Source organism: Sinocyclocheilus grahami, unplaced genomic scaffold, assembly GCF_001515645.1.
Source record: "Sinocyclocheilus grahami isolate Dianchi unplaced genomic scaffold, SAMN03320097.WGS_v1.1 scaffold74.1, whole genome shotgun sequence".
Classification (NCBI taxonomy): Eukaryota; Metazoa; Chordata; class Actinopteri; order Cypriniformes; family Cyprinidae; genus Sinocyclocheilus; species Sinocyclocheilus grahami.
The window spans coordinates 1352074-1371069 of NW_015505253.1; the positions used below are offsets into that span (position 1 = coordinate 1352074).

General features: G+C 38.0%; 1 protein-coding gene across 1 annotated transcript in view; it reads left to right on the plus strand.

Annotated features, from left to right (window-relative positions):
- The window catches only part of LOC107585779 (roundabout, axon guidance receptor, homolog 2 (Drosophila)), a 360609-nt gene that overhangs the window by 283966 nt on the left and 57647 nt on the right, over positions 1-18996 (plus strand). The window contains exons 6-13 of the mRNA XM_016272927.1: positions 1717-1853; positions 4622-4633; positions 7217-7341; positions 8542-8713; positions 15016-15221; positions 16584-16665; positions 17826-17991; positions 18340-18506. Coding sequence (XP_016128413.1) covers positions 1717-1853; positions 4622-4633; positions 7217-7341; positions 8542-8713; positions 15016-15221; positions 16584-16665; positions 17826-17991; positions 18340-18506 — 1067 coding nt within the window. The remainder of the gene's footprint in view (positions 1-1716; positions 1854-4621; positions 4634-7216; positions 7342-8541; positions 8714-15015; positions 15222-16583; positions 16666-17825; positions 17992-18339; positions 18507-18996) is intronic.

Here is an 18996-nt window from a genome sequence, read left to right on the forward strand (position 1 = left end):
TAAATTAAAACTGTATTATTACTGAATATATAAATATATAATAAATTGTTTTATTAATTACAATTAATTAATTAAAACGGTATTATTACTGTAATGTGGGGGGGGTATATATATATATATATTGACATTAAAATAACCTATACAATTTTACATTATATAGGGGATTGTAAAACAATTAGGCTGGATTTTATTTTTACTGTAAATATTTATTTCTTTTTTAAAATTAAGCATTCTGTGGTTTGACTGTATGTTGTCTTCATAAACAACAGTCTGCAGAAGTATAATTCTGGTCTTATTGGTCCTCATGTCAGGGATCAGCCTGTTTCCTGCACCACATGGCGTGCTCTCTGAGCCCTGCTTCCTGTGGAAGGGTGGATCTGGAGTGACAGACAGCAGACAGAGTGTTGTCTAGCTGTCAGACAAAAAAACGCTATGGCACAACACCCTTTCACACTTGCTCACAGACGCGCATACACTCTCCAGAAATCCCAATTATAGCAAAATACTACAAAGAAGACCAACCTGCAAGGCCTGTCAACTTCTCAACCGCACTTTCACCTCACACACACACACGCTCACACACAGCTCATCACCTTTGGCTGTCAGTTTCCAGGACATAGTGCTCCTGAAGTACCTAGGAGCTGCCAGAGAGGTGCAGATCAATAAGGCTGGATTCTACATCTCAAATCCCTCTCTGTACAGTCTGACCTGGAATCGGCCTGTTTTGTGGGGTTTTTTTATTAGCTCCCAGATACGCCCACTTCTTTCTCTCACACACACATCGGATGCCTCATAAATATTGGAAGCATCTGCGGTTCCAGTTGAAAGCCTCCTCCTTCTCTGTAGAGTGTGTGTCATTGTTGAATAATTGATCTTTCTCTGTCAGTAATAAAAAAAAATGCAGTGTTTCTATACAGTGCTCTTTCTCTGAATATACCAGATTTTTCTCATATGGTGTTCTAAATGGTGTTCTGCTATTATGTATTATATCATTTATTGATAATTTTAATATATCTTATGTATTACACACTACTGTTCAAAAGTGTGGGGTTGGTAAGACTTTTTTTAATGTTTTAAAAAGAAGTCTCTTATGCTTACTGAGTTCAAAAGTGCAGCATTTATTTGAAATATTGCACTTTTGATCAATTCAATGCATCCTTGCTGAATAAAAGTATTTTATATCTAGTTTATATCTAATAAATCAAAGGCCAGATTTACCAGTGCAAACCCTCGTTTGGCGTTAAAAAACTACTGTCAGGATTTACTAAATTTACTTTCCCACGCAATGGGAAATTAGCGCTGAAAAGGCTCACCTTATTGAATACACATCTGTAGGAGTTTCCCTTTCGATCGGTAAAGAGTATTTAAATGAATCACGCAACGCGGTTTACTAAGATTTGCACTCATCAATTCACTGGTATTTGTGCCATTATTTCATGCCCAAAAAAAGCATGTCTTAAAGCGGACAGTAATTTGCGCTGCTCTTGGTAGATTGCGCTGGCCATTATGGAAATGAGATGCTGCATCTGTGTTCTTTAATGTGCACTTTGTCAGTAAATCACCCACAGAATTTTCCCCTCCCATCAGCGCTTTTATGGAATTGCACACTAACGCTAATTTGCCCTGTTTAGTAAATCTGGCCTCATGTCTTACTGACCCCAGTGTTTACTGTACTTACATATACAGTAATATTGCCCCATTATATATGTGTTTCAGGTATGATATTAAATATGATAAAGACGACTATGTGTTGAGGATAAAGAAGGCAGCAGCAAGTGATGAAGGAACCTTCACCTGTGTAGCTGAGAACAGAGTTGGCAAAACGGAGGCGTCCGCCACCCTCACGGTCAGAGGTCAGTTGAGTATCCAAGTCTACCACAAAAGTTAAATGACACTGCTGACAACTTTCCTAGCTTCGCAGGGTGGTTGGTTGCCTTCAAAAATGTGCATTTCATCAAAATGTTTCAAAGCAACTCATGCAATCAGCTTAGTCGAATGCTTTTGATTGCATCATTGATTACTAATTACTGTTTTTGATTTCTTGATTATAATTATTGATTGCTAGATTCCTAAATTTTACCCTCTGTTTAAGGGCTTAAAGGGTTAGTTAGGTAAAAATTAAAATTAGCCTGTGTTTTACTCACCCTCAAAGCATCCTAGGTGTATATAACTTTCTTCTTTCAGGTGAATCCAATCGGAGTTATATTAAAAATTGTCCTGACCCCTCCAAGCATTACAATAGGGAAAACGGAGGCCTCTGTTGAGTAGGTGCAGGTGCTTTTTGTCAACAGTTCAGAAGATGTGAAATAAAGCGCGCACATCCATAATAAAACGTGCCTCACATGGCTCCGGGGGGTGAGTAAAGGTCTCCTGTAGCGAATCCATGCATTTTTGTAAGAAAAATATCCATATTTCAAACGTAATAAACACTTTTTTCTCACTTCATCTAACTGTCATAATCGGAAGCCATTCCGGCAGATGACGTAGGATGTCGGCGTTCCGTGATTAGTGACGAATGCAGATAGAGAACAAAACAAAACACCGGTCACAAATTAGAAGCAAAAAATCAGGATTTGTAAAGAAAAACGTTGGCGGATTTTGATATAAACTAAGAGGAGACTGGTTTTCCTTTGCTAAAATAAGAAAACTTTGCTTCCTTTACTCCTGTAAACAAACTCGCGAGACTAGCATATCTCAGAGGCGCGTGCATACTTCCTACGTCATCCGCCAGAGCGGCTTGCACATATGACAGTCAGCAGAAGTGAGAAAAAAACTGTTTATTACGTTTGAAATATGGATATTTTTCTTACAAAAATGCATGGATTCTCTACAGGATGCCTTTATTCACCCCCCCGGAGCAACGTGAGGCACGTTTTATTATGGATGCACGCACTTTATTTCACGTTTTCTAGACTGTTGACAAAAAGCACCCACTTACCCCCATTGTAACGCTTGGAGGGGCAGGACAATTTTTTATATAATTCCGATTGGATTTGTCTGAAAGAAGAAAGTCATATAGACCTAGAATACCTCGAGGGTGAGTACATCACAGGCTAATTTTCAGTTTTGGGTGAACTAACACTTTAAAGAGATTAAATACATTAAAAAAGAATAAATTATATATATATATATATATATATATATATATATATATATATATACAGTATATATATATATAAGATAAAAACAGATTTGATGATTTTAATTTAATATTTTTTTTTCTTTGACAAACAAAACCAAATATTAGTGTATTTCACGGAGACCCAACAGTGCATTTATGCTGATCTTGGTTATTTGACTCTATCATAAGTTTTCCCTTTAGTGGAAATCAATAACAGTGTAATGTATTTTGGCGTAGTCTCAGTCTAAAAGAGTGAGATAACCTCCTGACAGGTCTCAAATGAACTCCTGAAGTGTAATTTAGGTGGGGGGTGATCTTGCCCTGAGCGCGAATCCTTTTTTTTTATTTACACCCCCTAGAATGGAGGCCACCCACCCCCCCTCTGCACACACATAAACACGCTATCTCCTCGGTTCCACTGTGGCACTCCAGCCCAAACCAGCAAAACCATTTCACAGTTTACTGGTGCAGACCGACCTCGAAAAGCCCAGCTCGGTTGGGCAAGGTTAATATTTTTTTTTTTTTCGCCATAATCTCCCTCTCTCCCCTTCCACCTCTTCTCCGTCTCCCTTCTCTTCTCACCACATTAAATCAAACTGCCTAGATGCTCTGTGGAGGGCTTTAAAACCTCATGTGGGGGGTTCAGTGGCCTTCAGGAGGGGTCTGGAGCTGCCAATGGGGACAGACGTCAATTTTCAGCCCTTTTGAAAGCGGGATTTACAAGCGGACAGAGTTCAGCCATGAAGGGCTGTGTGGGGATGCAGAGTGGAGGGGTTTTACTCAAGCTAACTTTCAAGAAAGAGAGGAGGGAAGGAAGGAGAGGACAGCACTCTGAGCGTGATTGCTCCCTCTTAATGTCAATATGGCATCAGCCTCCTTGACAGCTCCACTACTGCATTAAATATGAACTGCTTTTTTAGTTTCTAGTTTATCTTGGCCATTCTGTCTATTTTGCCCACATTCTGTCTTGCTGATTCAGCTTCTTCACAAGGAGCTGTGTATATAGACCTCATTATTGCAGGTGAAGCAGATTTCATAGCTTGAATTGTATCCCGGACAAGCCCCCGATTTTAATGACTTCATGTGAAATAAGATACCTGTCAGTTACGGAGGAGAGACAGGAGTGCTGATTTTGATTTCTTAGCTGTCCACATGCTCACACAATAAAAATAAACATTAAATTTGTCTGCCTGTGCACGGGTGGTGCTAGTCCAGATGAACATTTTTATGATGTTTATTTGAAGGTTCTGGTCAACAATAAAGTGAAAAAATGAAATACATTGCATTTTGCCTCTCCTTCTTGCATCTCCGCTGTGGAATCTGTTTCCACCGACCAACACTGTGCTGAAATGGGAAAAAAACACATTGCCATTGTTCATTCTGAATTTGGTTTCTTTTGTTCTTAATTCTTTTCACTTTCTTCTTTGTTCGTCCTTTCTGTTTGTGTCTGTCTTTTGTCATTTTTTTGTTGTCTTCACTCCACCATTGTTGTGTCTTCAGCTCGCCCTGTCGGTAAGTACCCATCCCAGTCACTCCTTCATACTGCATGTGTGCCTTCTGTGCTCCTTCCTCCTCTCCTGCTACACACACACACACACACACACACACACACACACATACAGTGTGCTGGCTCAACTCTTCAACTAACTCTGTAGACGTTCAGTATTTCCTGTTTCCGCTTCACTACTTCCCCTTCCCATCGTTATGAACTTGAAAGCTCTTAACTAACAAAGTAGAGTTTTATCCCATACTAACCTTTGGCTGTATTAACTATATTTATTTTAGGAATATAGGTTGTGATGGTACTGCTAAAAAATGCTCATGAGTGTGTTATTTGCTTAAAACGTGTGGCTTCTGCCTAATGAATATAATTCAGCAGTCTTCCTAACACACACAGCCATCTGGGACTACATTTGGCTGAGTTGAAAAACTTTAAAACAGCGTGTTCTAGCATTCAGAGAGGGCGTTCGATTACTCATTTCAGTTGCTGTCTTTGTCTGCATTTCGGAGACAGTGTGCATGCTTTTTTCCTGTTGTTCTCATAAGTGTTTACTTACAGTTCTCAGAAGTGTGTCTAGTCGTGAACTCTCTCCAGTACGAAGCAGATGTACTCCGTCATGAATTAAATATGGGAGCTGATCAGCTATTCTGCCCTTACAGGCCCTCGTTCTCCCAGCAGACTCTTCCCAATGAAAAGAGGCCAGCATGTGTGTTATTCACACAACACACATGCATTAAAGAATGTACCAGGGATGAAATCACAGTTTATTTATGACTAGCTTTGTTCTACTCTTTAGAATCCTCTCTGGAGCAGATAGAATTGGGATGTGTGTGTATGTGTTTTCCACCCCTCATGGCCAAAAAGGGCTTTAACACTCAACTGCACAATGAAGTTGAGCGTCCAAGTCATTAAACAATCACTTTGAGTGAGTGGCATGGGTAAATGCCCATCTTTTATGCCTGCTCGCTCCAGTGCAAAAAAAAACGGGCCAATCTGTGATTTAAAGCCTTTGTGTTATTCCCAAACTCACAGAAGTGCCCACGCCATCGTGCGCCCAGTTTGGGAAGCCTGTAAATCTGCCACCATCTGTAACTTGCCTGAATGTGTCAGCCTTAGTCAAGTACAGCCTCACAAAAAAGGGATCAGCCACATAAATCACAAACACTTGCAGACTTCTCTTGTCCACAGTTGCCAGCTGCACAGACAGTAGAGGGGCTCATTTAGGGATCAAAATAGAGGGGGAGAGTGTTTTTCCGCAGTCAGACCTTTTCTTTTGTAGATGGGTGTACCGTGAGTAATGGTTCCCTTGCTAAACGAACGCAACTGTTTGGAGTCCTGCATCGAGATTTATTGTTGTGGCTACAAGTATAAAACTAACACAGCGTCAGAATGTTCAAATTACGTGCTAGTTGTTGTTTTTGGCCTGAATTTGTGATTTCTTGTGAACCTCATGACTGAATCTGAGTTTTTAACAGTAGTACATTCTGTGTTTACTTTTGTTTGGTTAAAAATTATTGATTGTAGGGTCGCCGTCCAGAGTTGCTGGCAGAAGCAAATTGTTATTTTATTTAGGTCAGCTAAAACATTTATTCCTCCATATAAAGACCTTTGCGCCATCCTTGAAAATCCCTAACTGTACGTTCTCCAGTGTGATGTACCGTCTGCAATAGCAGTTTATCTTCTCACAAGCTCCAGCTGCCATTCCCTGCTTTTCAAGACTCTGACAAACCTTTTTTGGACGATTGCTGCCCTAACCTTCTCATTAAGGAGAAAGTAGCATTGACTCCATGTCAAGGGGGAAGTTTGGATCCCTGTTTCTGAATTCTGATGCCATTTTAAGGTCAGGTTAGACAGGGAAAGCAGGAAAGATGGTACTTTTAATTGGTTTATTTGAATGTGCTCTGCAGGAATGTTGGCTGAGTTTCTGTGCCGGGTGAGTTGAGAGGTTAAAATACTTTGCTAAGTGTGATGCAGAAGGCAGGCAAAAAGATCTCGTTCTGTGAGAACTTGACCCAAGTTGGCAGTTAGAATAGAGAATGATGTCCATTAAAATGCCAACAGCAATTCAATGTTTTCCAAGCTGGTCCAGCTTGTGACCTCTGCTTGTCTTCGATACAGGAATAGAAACTGTTTTTTGTACCTAGAGTCAATAGAGCCGAGCATTTAAATCCACTTACAAAAGAACTGTCCACTCAAGTTCACGGTGTGGTGTCCACACTTAGCTTCTCCTCTCCGTGTGTCCTGACCGGAATGACCCACCCCTCCCTCTGGTGTTGTGACCGCAGCACGGCTGTGCCTGAAAGCTGCCGTCATTCATTCGGTACCGCCATCCGCGGCTCCACCTGGATGAATGGCTTCCTGTGGTTGCTGTCGCTGTACTTGCTGTTTGTGGTCAAAGCAAACAGAGAATCCAAAAGGCCGATTGGTGTCGGAAACGGGCTGATGCATGGAAGCTCTGTCTCAGTGACCTCGGCAGTCAATGCCTGTGGATGCCTGATGTTCCCACTGACTGCCAGTGATCAGCGTTTATGTGTCGCTATGTGTTTGCGTCAAAGGGTATGGTGTAATGTTAATGTCTTTGGTTCTTGACTCAGCCGCACCGCAGTTCGTGATCCGGCCGCGGGATCAGATTGTGGCACAGGGACGGACCGCCAGTTTCCCCTGTGAGACCAAAGGAAACCCACAGCCGGCGGTCTTCTGGCAGAAGGAAGGAAGTCAGGTAAGAGCACAACTTTCTCTCTTTGTTTTTGTCAAAGCTTTAGGCTAGTGGTTAGCATACATGCTTCAGGAATGTTGACAATAAAATGGGTGAACAAATCCCTTAGACTTATATTTAAGAAGGGATACAAGCTATATTTAGGGATGGGGTCACCTAGCATCCACCCAATAGACCTTAGTAATAGCAAAACTAGCAACCACCCATGTTAGCATTGTAGCAGTGAGCTTTAGCATGGCACGCTAGTAAATAAAATCCTAGAAAAGTAATAGAAAATGAGAAATAACAGAGCATTTGAATCTTAATGCCAATATTAAATGCAATATAACACTTTCCATTACATTTTTTGTCCTACCATTCCTCTCTTAAGTTAGATATGACGGTATTTGTTAAAAGGCAAAATTAAAGTGGTTATTGAGTCATTAGCGCTGAGAGAAGCCTCTCAGTCACACTTGAGGATAATGGACCCAACATCTATCATGTGTGAGAGGCTAATTAAAAAAAAAGAGCGAAAGAAAGAAAGAAAAAAACATCATTTGGAGCATAATTTGGAGCATTAAAGTCATTAGGTGTAATTGAATCCGGCTAATGTCTTTTGGTTTCTGACGGTCAGCTATGAGGACTCAGAAATCAAAAGAGAGAGAGAGAAAATAAAAGGAAGAGTTGAGAGATCTCAAGGACATAAAATCTGCGGTAAATGTAAGGGCTCGGTCAATGGCGGCCATTAATGAACCCAGCTTGTTATCTGCCGTAATTAGCGAACGGACTAAACTGGCTGCTGGTGGTGAATTAGTTTCGAATCACCTGGCCTCCTCCCTTTCCAGCAGATTTAATTTCAAATACAACAGCCATGTTAGACAGAGTGAGTAAACAACGCAGCCCAAAGCAATTACTGGAGTCATTTGGACACAATGGATGCACACAGTGAGAGAGATACATAGTCAGGGTTAGCATACTGGTTAGCAAAAGCTTTATTTGCGGTGAGCCATTGTGTTGCGCAATTTAAAGTCACGCCACTGCAATTGCTTTCCGAATTTTAATAGCTGATAAAACGGATATTAATTTACCCCCTCTAATGCAAAAATGTCTTTCCTGATGTGTTTATATTCTAAAAACTATGGGGGGTGGGTTTCAGGTAGCGAATTTTCCCTGGGAATGCTCTTTACACTTTTCTTGTCTGTTCACTTTTCTTTGTTTGTGTAGAACCTCCTGTTTCCAAATCAACCGCAGCAGCCCAACAGTCGTTTCTCGGTGTCGCCCAGTGGAGATTTGACCATCACGGCGGTCCAGCGGGCAGACGCGGGATACTATATCTGCCAGGCCCTGACGGTGGCGGGCAGCATCCTGGCCAAAGCACAGCTTGAGGTCACAGACGGTAAGCACTGGGGTGGATCGGACCACAACAGGGCTTTGGGAATGTGGATGGATTCTTACCTAAGGTATATTTGTAGCAATAGTATGGGTCAAAATGATCGATTTTTCCTTTATGCCAAAAATCATTAGGATATTAACAATATTTTGATTATAACAACAATAAATATCCTACAGTAAATTTATACTTTAATAAACTTAGTTAACTTAAACTAAACTTTAAAGGCAATTTTCCCAATATTTAGATTTTTATGCACCCTCAGATTCCAGATTTTCAAATAGTTGTATCTCTGACAAATATTGTCCTTACAAACCATACATCAATGGAAAGCTTATTTATTCAGCTTTCAGATGGTGTATGAATCTCAGTTTTAACAAATTTACCCTTATTACTGGTTTTGTGGTTCAGGGTCATATATAATTAATAATTAAATTGTATTTTATTTTATATTTTATAATATGTTTTATAATTTTACAAATTGTGTTTTTATTATTACATTTGTTACAAAATATAAAATATTACATTATGCATTACGCAGAAATTGTAAAATACTGTGATTGATTCAATTATAATAATTATAAATGAAAAATTATTGATTATTATCATTATTAAAATAATGGAAGAAAGGAAGAAAGTCACTGCATTTTTTTCAGTTAACAAGTCAGTTAGCAGACACATTTATTTAGTTAACTACTTAGTTACTCACATTTATATGAATTTTTTTCATTTCTTTTTTATTTTGTGGAGCACTTCGATATAAAGACAAATTTACTTTCTGAAAAGTTTTGCAAAAAATATTTATTAATTTATTTAGTTCATTAGTAGTCATTTACTCACATTTATATGGATTTTATTTATTTATTTTTATTGTGCAGAGCACTAGTAGATATAAAGACAAATTTACATTCTGCAAAAAAAAAAAATAATATATATAAAATTGTGTTTTTATTATTACATTTGTTACAAAATATAAAATATTACATTATGCATTATGCAGAAATTGTAAAATACTGTGATTGATTCAATTATAATAATTATAAATGAAAAATTATTGATTATTATCATTATTAAAATAATTATAATTATAAGTAATTATTAGAATTAAATATTTCATTTTTTATTTATATTTTTACATGAGCTGACTTTTGTTAAGCCTCTATTTTCAATATTTCGCACTCTATCACTCGCTGTCATTCTCTTTTCACCACTCTTTCATTTCCCCTCATTCATATGTTAGCCTACACTTTTCACACCTGACACAAACGAAGGCCTCAATATCCTCATACAAAAGTACTGACAGAAAGATAAATGTCATATGAAAACCACTTCTGTTGCCGCTGGATCCACATTCAGAGCTGAATTGGAATGTGGCCTTGAGCTCTCCTGCAATGCATTGATTCTGCCTCGCTATGTGAAGTGAATAGCAATCCTGACGACCCTGAATTCTGCTCGCGTTTGAACATTACAGGAGCACGTCTCTGTGAACTTCTCTTGACAGGAAGAAAACTTCATTTCAGCTCGAGAAGGGAGTGAAAACTGCCGTCCTTGAAAACTTCAGATACTGATGATGGAAAAATTGCTTTGGCAGCAAAGCGTGTTTTGGGTTGTGTAAGAGAGATTTTTTTTAAAAGGAAAAAGTAGCAAGAAGTCAACTTTTCAACTACATCTTCAGTCTAACTATAAAATGTCATTCTTTTAAAAGGTGACGGCTGTTACGGTTGACTGCAAAGCATATAAATTAAGCGATCTTGTCTTAGAAACTGCATTTGACCTAGACTGCTGTAAACGGCTTTTTCTCAGAAAGGAGTATGTTTGCGAGATGTTGTGGAGGATGACAGCAAAGAGGGATGACAGGAACGAAAGAGGAAGAGGGTCACGGCCACACCTGCGCTGGAGGAAGAGTGTGATTTAGTGGCTGTTGAGGTGGCAGAGAGAGCTGGACAGGTTCAAGGAGAGATTTGATGAAAAATGGTTGCTGCCAGACGGCACCAAGGCCTTCATGCTGTCCGAAACCGTCCCGTCAGAGGAACAGCCCTCCATCATGTCACGCCAACACACACATCATATGACTTAGTCTTATTACACTCACACACAAACCATAACACCTGATCTTAGCAGACACTGCAAAAGGAAGAAAGTCATTTTCAGTTAACAAGTCAGTTAGCAGACAAATGTATTTAGTTAACTACTTAGTTACTCACATTTATATGGACATTGTATGGGTCAAAATTATCGATTTTTCTTTTATGCCAAAAATCATTAGGATATTAAGTAAAGATCATGTTCCATGAAGATATTTTGTAAATTTCCTACTGTAAATATATCAAAACTTCCTTTTTGATTATTAATATGCGTTGTTAAGAACTTCATTTGAACAACTTTAAAGGCGATTTTCTCAATATTTAGATTTTTATTTGCACCCTCAGATTGCAGATTTTCAAATAGTTGTATCTCGGCCAAATATTGTAATATCATAACAAACCATACATCAATGGAAAGCTTATATATTTATTCAGCTTTCAGATGATGTATAAATCTCAATTTTGAAAAATTGACACTTAAGACTGGTTTTGTGGTCGAGGGTCACACACACATGTATATGTGTATATATATATATATATAACATGTATATATACACATACATATCATCTTGATATCAAATTAAAATAATAAAAATAATATATTTTTTTAAATATTGTAAAATAATGTATTTATTTATTTATTTAGTGTAAAATCCTTGTAAATACAAATACAAATCCTTTAAATTTACTTTCTAAAATGTTTTGGTAGGAAAATATTTATTTATTTGTTTGTTTGTTTGTTTGTTTGTTTGTTTGCTTGCTTATCAAAACCCTTGTAAATATGAAGACATTTAAATTTCCTCTCTAAAAGTTTTGCAAGAAAAACATTTATTTCCTTATTTATTTTGTCATATATGGATTTTGTTTTGTTTATTTATTTATTTTAGAATTTTAGAATAAATTATTTTAGAATATTTGATTAAAACTGCTAAAAACAAAATACTTTTTTATTCTGCAGCTTATTTGAAAATGTAATACAAGGTTTTGCAAAAAAAGAGGCGCTGAAAAGAAGAGCCTATAACATTTCTGTTAACTTCTCTTTTTTGTCCCCCTCAATTTTCCATGGAATCTATGAAAACTCTTGGAAACACCCCTATATGAAACCTGTCCTTTCAGCAGGGATGAGTTTGGGTCGATTTGAAACAACTGCAGTCTAGTCAAGTTCAAATGCAACAGTGCAACACTAAAGATTCATTCAGTACAGAGGATGCAGCTTTAATCCAAATACAGCCATTATGCCTCATCAGTCTCTATCTATCCGCACATGCATCTCTGGGGTTTATGTCAGCCTGATGGATGCACCAGCAAAGCACACTGGGGTTTAACCTCGGCGCGGAGTAATCCACATTGATGAATTAGGATGGCAACTCTTCATCCCTGAGCCTAAATGAGGCATTCCGATGGAGATTTGGACAATATAAATACCATCCTTTATTCAGAGCGAGACAAATAGTAACGCAGACGAGAATGGAAGAAGACTGCATCTGAAGTTGTATTTAAGGGTTAGAGGTGCAGTCTGTAATTAGCACCCACCGGCTTTTTGCTCATTAATTCACACCTGCTAATTAATGTGTCCTCAGAGGGGCAGGGGACAGGACACGGCTGTGATTATTGTATTATTATTAGTCAGAGAAAGAAATGGTTGGTGCTTCTAAAGGGGCATTTGATGCCCATTTGTAAGTCAATTGTTGCTGCTTTATAGCTGAATCGTATTTGTGTCATAAATGATGAACTGAATTGAATCAACACAACTCGAGCTGAATAATGACACTGTTGCCACTTTTAAAGCCACTTACAGCTGAATAAAGCTTGTTTAACTTTGACTAAACTGAATCAACACTGAATTGCTTTAAGCTGAATAATGACATACATGTTCTGTATTATCTAGATGTTTTATAGTTAAACTTAGGACACTTTGCAACATTCACACTGTTATTGAACTAATCTGAATCAACATTGAACTAAACTGAGCTGAATAATGACACTGTTGTCTTTTTAGAGCTACATAAATTGTATTTGTTTCATAATTGAAGAACTTAATACTCTTATTTTCTTGTTTATAACTGTGAAGCTGCTTTAGTAACAGTCTTTATTGGATAAAGCGCTATATAAATGAATGAATGTGAACATCAATAGGGCTATGCAATCAATCCCACGTAAAAAAAATTTAATATACTGTTTATTGCAATTTTAACTCCTTACATTTTTATTATTTTATATACATTTTATTTATTTATGTTTTTAATAATTTAAAACATTTAGTTTTAATAATATACAGTATTTCTATACTTTTAATAATATTATTCATTTAGTCATTCCACATGATTTGATAACACCTTTTGTTGCCAATAACAACGCAGTGTTTTTACTTACAATTTTGCCATAATTATATTTGCTCTATGAAATTCCACAGATTTCCCTCTACTGTAAGCAGTAAAAAAAGTGTCTACACAATGAGATGAAAATGGATGGAAATCTTTTCATGAACACCCATCATTATAAACGTTGCAAAACAAAAAAAGAAACCGTCTGTGCTCTCTAGGATGGTGGGTTCATGTTTGGAGAAGCAGTTTATGAGGGGACGTTCTCTTAAACAGCGTAAGATATTTAAGCGACCACACTGCCTCTGATAGTCAGATATATAGTAATGCATGCAATTTTACTCAGAGTCTGGTTCCTAAATGAAGGATCTCAGGCACTAACTGGAAGTTACAAAACCACCTCGCTGCCACATCAGTGAGCTAGAAACCAAGACTCAGCGTTTCTCCCAGTTTTTCCCAGAATGCTTGGGGGGTAGATGCTGCCCTGTGGTGCGACCACAAAATGTGCATATAACCCCGATACATCCAGGAATAAGGCAGTCATGGCTTCAAACTGCTTCCTGTGCCACACTAAAAGACACTTTTAATGACGAACATGTTCGCTGTCCTGTGCTAAAGCAACAAATGATGTAAGAAGGCCTGTAAGTGTCATGATGTCATAATCTGTGGAGAATACATTAGTTTAGATGGACAAGCATGCTAATTGCTGGCAATCTTCAGCATTTCCATTTCAGTAGGAGCCAAGGCCTAGTTATTAGCACATGGGCTCCAGATATGTTGAGTCACTGCACTCACACAGGAAATGTTTCAGATCTGGCCTATGTTGTGTTCCGGACACTTTCTCACCTAATTATTTCCTGTCTCCTCTCTGCTGTCTCTTGCCCTGTTTGTATGCTATCCGATAAATAGTCTGTGCAATACAACAGAAAATAGAGAGGTGTCTCAAATCAAAGTACGCTTAAAGTTGGTGGTATACTTTTTGTAGTGTGTATACTTTTTATAGTGTGTATTCACACTAATATTTCATACAATCTCTTATGCAGCGGAAGAAGTGCTTGTGACAGTTCTCTTTTGATTATTTTAGTTGAAAAGGTTGATAAATGTGAAGCTGAAACTGAAGTTTTTTTTATATTATGAACGTGAAATGCAGTATTTGCATTCAAGGAAATTAATTTAGCTTGATGATGACAATAAAAAAATTGTTAGATGCATGCTTAAAAAAATAATAAAATAAAAATAAAGGTGCATTAAAAAAAAATAATACCTAAAGAAATATTTAAGTAAATCTAGTAAAATAGAAATAAAGTAATAAAATTTATTTTATTGTTATTCTTTTCTTTTCTTTTATTTTACATAATTTATTGCATATACTTTTTTATTACATGTATAATTCCTTATTTTTTAAATCATTTTATTGTATATACATTTTTTTCATTCATATTTTTAATAATTTAAAAAAATTAAGTTTTAATAATATACTTCTACACTTTTAATGACATACAGTATTTATTTATTTATTTATTTATTTGTTTGTTCGTTTGTCTATGCCGTATTTTGTATTTTTAACACAAATATATAAAAAACAGGTGATCATTCGACCAAAAATAAATTAATTAATAAAAAAAATAAAGGTACATTTTTCAACAAAAAAAAAGTAATACCTTAAGAAATTTTAAAGTAAATCTAGTAAGAATGTGTACATTTTACAAAAATAAGAATTTTATTTTATTTTATTTTATTTTATTTTATTTTATTTTATTTTATTTTATTTTATTTTATTTTATTTTATTTTATTCAGTACATCAACAGCAAAGTATACAAATTGGGATGCCTCCTTTCTAAAACAGTAGGAACTACATATTGGTATAATTCTTGTTCTTTCCTCTCTCTCTTTCTCATTTAGTGCTGACCGATCGTCCTCCCCCCATCATCCGGCAGGGTCCAGCTAACCAGACTCTGGGTGTAGACAGTGTGGCTCTTCTGAGATGCCATGCATCTGGAGAACCGGTTCCAACCATCAGCTGGCTGAAGGATGGGGTCAGCCTGCTGGGCAAAGACCCTCGCATGTCCCTGCAGGACCTTGGCAGCCTGCAGATCAAGGGTTTGCGGGTGAGTCTTAACACTTTTATTTATTTATTATCCTTTTTATTATGTAAGTGCATTCACACTTCTAACACTTCTTTTTCAGGGAGAGCCACTCGTATCAAGGATGTCTCTAGTGAGCAGACTGTGGTTTCTAGTGGAGCGGTTACTCTGGTCATGTAAATCTTGTGTTTTTAATAAACTGTGGAAAGATCTGTCTATTGGTATTGTTTTGGCTTTACAGAGGCTGGTATTATATGCCTTTTTTTTTTTTTTTTTTTTTTCCTTTTTTCCCCCCCCCCCCCCGCACCCCCTTTTTGTTATGAGAGTATGAATTTGGGATGCACCCAGATGAAAAATGTAATACAAATAAATGAATTAATATTTACAATAATAGTAATATATATTTTTTAACTGTATTTATTTATTTATTTATTTAACAAATTTGGCATAGAAAAAAAAGATCCTGTTTGACTTTATTTAAAGAAAAAAAAGAACATTATCTTTCAATACTGACCAAATTGGACCAGTTTTTATATTAGCCAACACTGATATAGCTACCAATATATCCCTAATATGAATGCCCAGATGTGTATCTGTCATTGTGTATTTCTAAGGCCATATGTGTGCGTTTGTGTGACTACCAGCTGTCAGAAACGTCTTCATCTAAGTGTGATGTATAAGCTTAGCAGAATTCAATCAGATATCGGTAAAACATAACAGAGACGGGCAGAGGGAATCATATTGCATTATGGGGATGAATGGGAAATATTGATTTTGGTAAATTGTTTGATACTATCACTTAGGGATATGACAGCTCTCCCTAGAATCATTTACGGAAGCCTGGACGGGCTCCAGCTGCACACATATTTGCACACGCGCACACAAACAAACACACTTTTAGGACCATATTGAATTTAAAGTCCCCAAGCCCTCCCCGTCAGCTCGGGATGGAATAGCCATTATGCCTGACAGTGCTGCCCACCTCTGACATTTTATCTAATAAATGGAGGCGAGGCACCCTGATGAAAGGCAACAAACAACAAGGAGATCGTCCCGGAAAAGTAGAGAGGGGGGAACATGCGCCAGCTGTCAACGGTCCAGAGGGTTTCAGCGACTACCCCTTTAAATGAATTAGCCTAACTCTTGTTGCGGTTAGTGGGTGGGTTTGTAAATTTGCAAGCAAGGATGAAAGCTGGCTGAAGGGTGCGGAAAATAGAATATATCTGCCATATTAGTGTCAGCGCTTTAGCTGAACTGGACGTGCCCGAGGTTACATCTCTCAGATCGAAAGCTTGGACTTACCATGAGTCGATTTGATTAGCCGTTTAGTGAATTCACAGTGCTTGAAGATATAAAGATCAATGCATGCTTTTTTCTGTTTTTCAGCTCTCTGATTCTGGTATCTATACTTGTGTGGCAGCAAGTTCTAGTGGGGAAACATCTTGGAGTGCTTTCTTGGAAGTCAAAGGTACTTATGTGCATCTTTACAAAAGACACTCTTAAAAATAAAGGTTTTAAAAGGGGGGTTTTGCAGGAATGCCTTAGAAGAACCATTTTGAGGTCCCCAAATAACCTTAGAGTGAACAGTTCTTAAAAGAATAATTTTTGTTTTCCTAGTGTGAAAAATATTTTAATAATCTGAAGAACCTTTGCCCAGTGTAAAAAAAAAAAACTTTTGTGCTATGAAATGTTTCCATGGATGTTAAAGGTTCTTCATGGAACCATTGATGCCAATAAAGAACTTTCATGTTCAAAAAGTTTTTGTAGTAATGCCATAGAAGAACCATTTTGGGATCCCCAAAGAACTTTTTTAGTGAATAGTTTATAAAAGAACCCTCTGAAGAACCTGTTTCCACTTTGAAGAACCTTTTGTGCAATGAGAAGATTCCATAGGCGGCAGCCTACAGTGAGCAGAGGCCGGGGGCTAGCGTGAGGAACGGCGGGAGGGTTGGAGTGAGCAGAGGCGGGTGGGCTTGAGAACGACGTGGCCGGCGATTTCGACGAAGGAGCGTCCGGAAGGACATGTGACGACTCCGGGCTGGACTCCGCTTCATCCACGGTGAAAGCCGATCTGGCGATCGACAGCGCAAAGTTGTAGTATTTCCTCAGCAACCGGCACGGATCAGCTCCAGGCATGACGAAGCAGATATCGTCCTCTTTTGGAAGACCAAACAAAGTAGTTTCGCTTTCACAACGAAGCACACAGCATCTTTACGACATAACGGCGGAAACAACAAAACTACAGCGAGAATAAAAGTTCCGCCTTCTTTCTTTGCGTGAACATTTGGGCGGCTTTCTGCAAATCATCCCACATAGCGACGTAGACATGTGGGGGCGTGTTAGAACGAGCCGTTTTAGGTAGGTGTGGCTGACTCTAAACTTTTATAAAGAATATCTCTTTGGATTTGAGACTTTAGTCTTTGCAACTTCTTTATGCACCAAGAGCTTGTAACACTCCAAAGAGAAAGGAAAAATTGAAATCCCATCATATGACCGCTTTAAAGATTCTTCATGGAACCATAGACAAGAACCTTTATTTTTAAAAGTGGATGTGCTTTTTAAGTAATGTTATTCTTCCAGAAACAGTTCCAGAACTTCTCAATAATCTTATGTTTTTTTTCTTTTTAGAGTCTGGAAGTCTTGTTGTAGTTAAAGACCGGGATGAGAACGAGCTCCCAGGTCCTCCATCCAAACCTCAGGTCACAGACGTCACTAAAAACAGCGTGTCGTTGTCCTGGCAGCCTGGCCTTCCTGGAGCGTCACCCATCTCATCATATGTTATTGAGGCTTTCAGGTGTGAATTTTGTAGTAGTTTAGTTTATTTAGCCTTTAAGTTCCTTTTCTGAAGTTGTACCTTAAATGTGTTAATTTTCCTGTCAAGTGCTCAGTCAGAAAGTTTAAACAAAGTAGATAATATTTTTCATTTTACACCAATGAGGATTTGAGATGTCCAGTCTGTTTAATATATTGTACATTCAGATGACAAAACATTGGACATACGTCTTTATACACATTTCTAACATACAAAATCCTCGAAAAATATGTTGTGACATAGAACCTCAAGCATATATGGCATCCATTCTGACTAAAGTGTATGAAGACATTTCAAACTCTGACATCACTCTGCCTCATTTGCATCCAGCCAATCGGTGAGCAACAGCTGGCAGACTGTAGCCGATCATGTCAAGACCACCCAGTACACCATTAAGGGTCTTCGCCCCAACACCATCTACCTGTTCATGGTGCGAGCAGTCAACGTCCAAGGCCTGAGTGACCCGAGCCCCATGTCCGAACCCGTCCGCACTCAAGGTATTTGATAGAGATTAGAATTACTCTAGCTGTAATTGTGTATAAAGTTCCTTTTGGCAAGAAACCCATATGAACAGTGCCCGTGTCAAAGACTTCCAATTAAATTCTAGCTGTTGCTCACAGAGGACGAGATCTAGTCTAGATACCACATGGTCTAACGGTCCCATACGCTCATTAGTTCCAGAGACGGAGTATAACGTAGAACAAACATCATCTACTTTTGGAGTGTATAATTGAGTTAGTGGTCTGGCTGGTACCTTAATGATCATTACGAGGAGAAAAAAAGGACCAACGTCGAGTGGAAAAAGATTCGATTAAGGTGCCATGGAGTCCTCCATTTGTTCATTAGGGGTGACTGATTCTGAGACCTTGGGCGGATGTAACCTCACAGGTTGGGTTGAAGCTGTGCTGTCTGCGGCTGGAGTCAGTGAAAACGACTCCTCATTGCTCTTTTAGGGGATTAAATTGTATTTAAGGGATTATGTTGTAC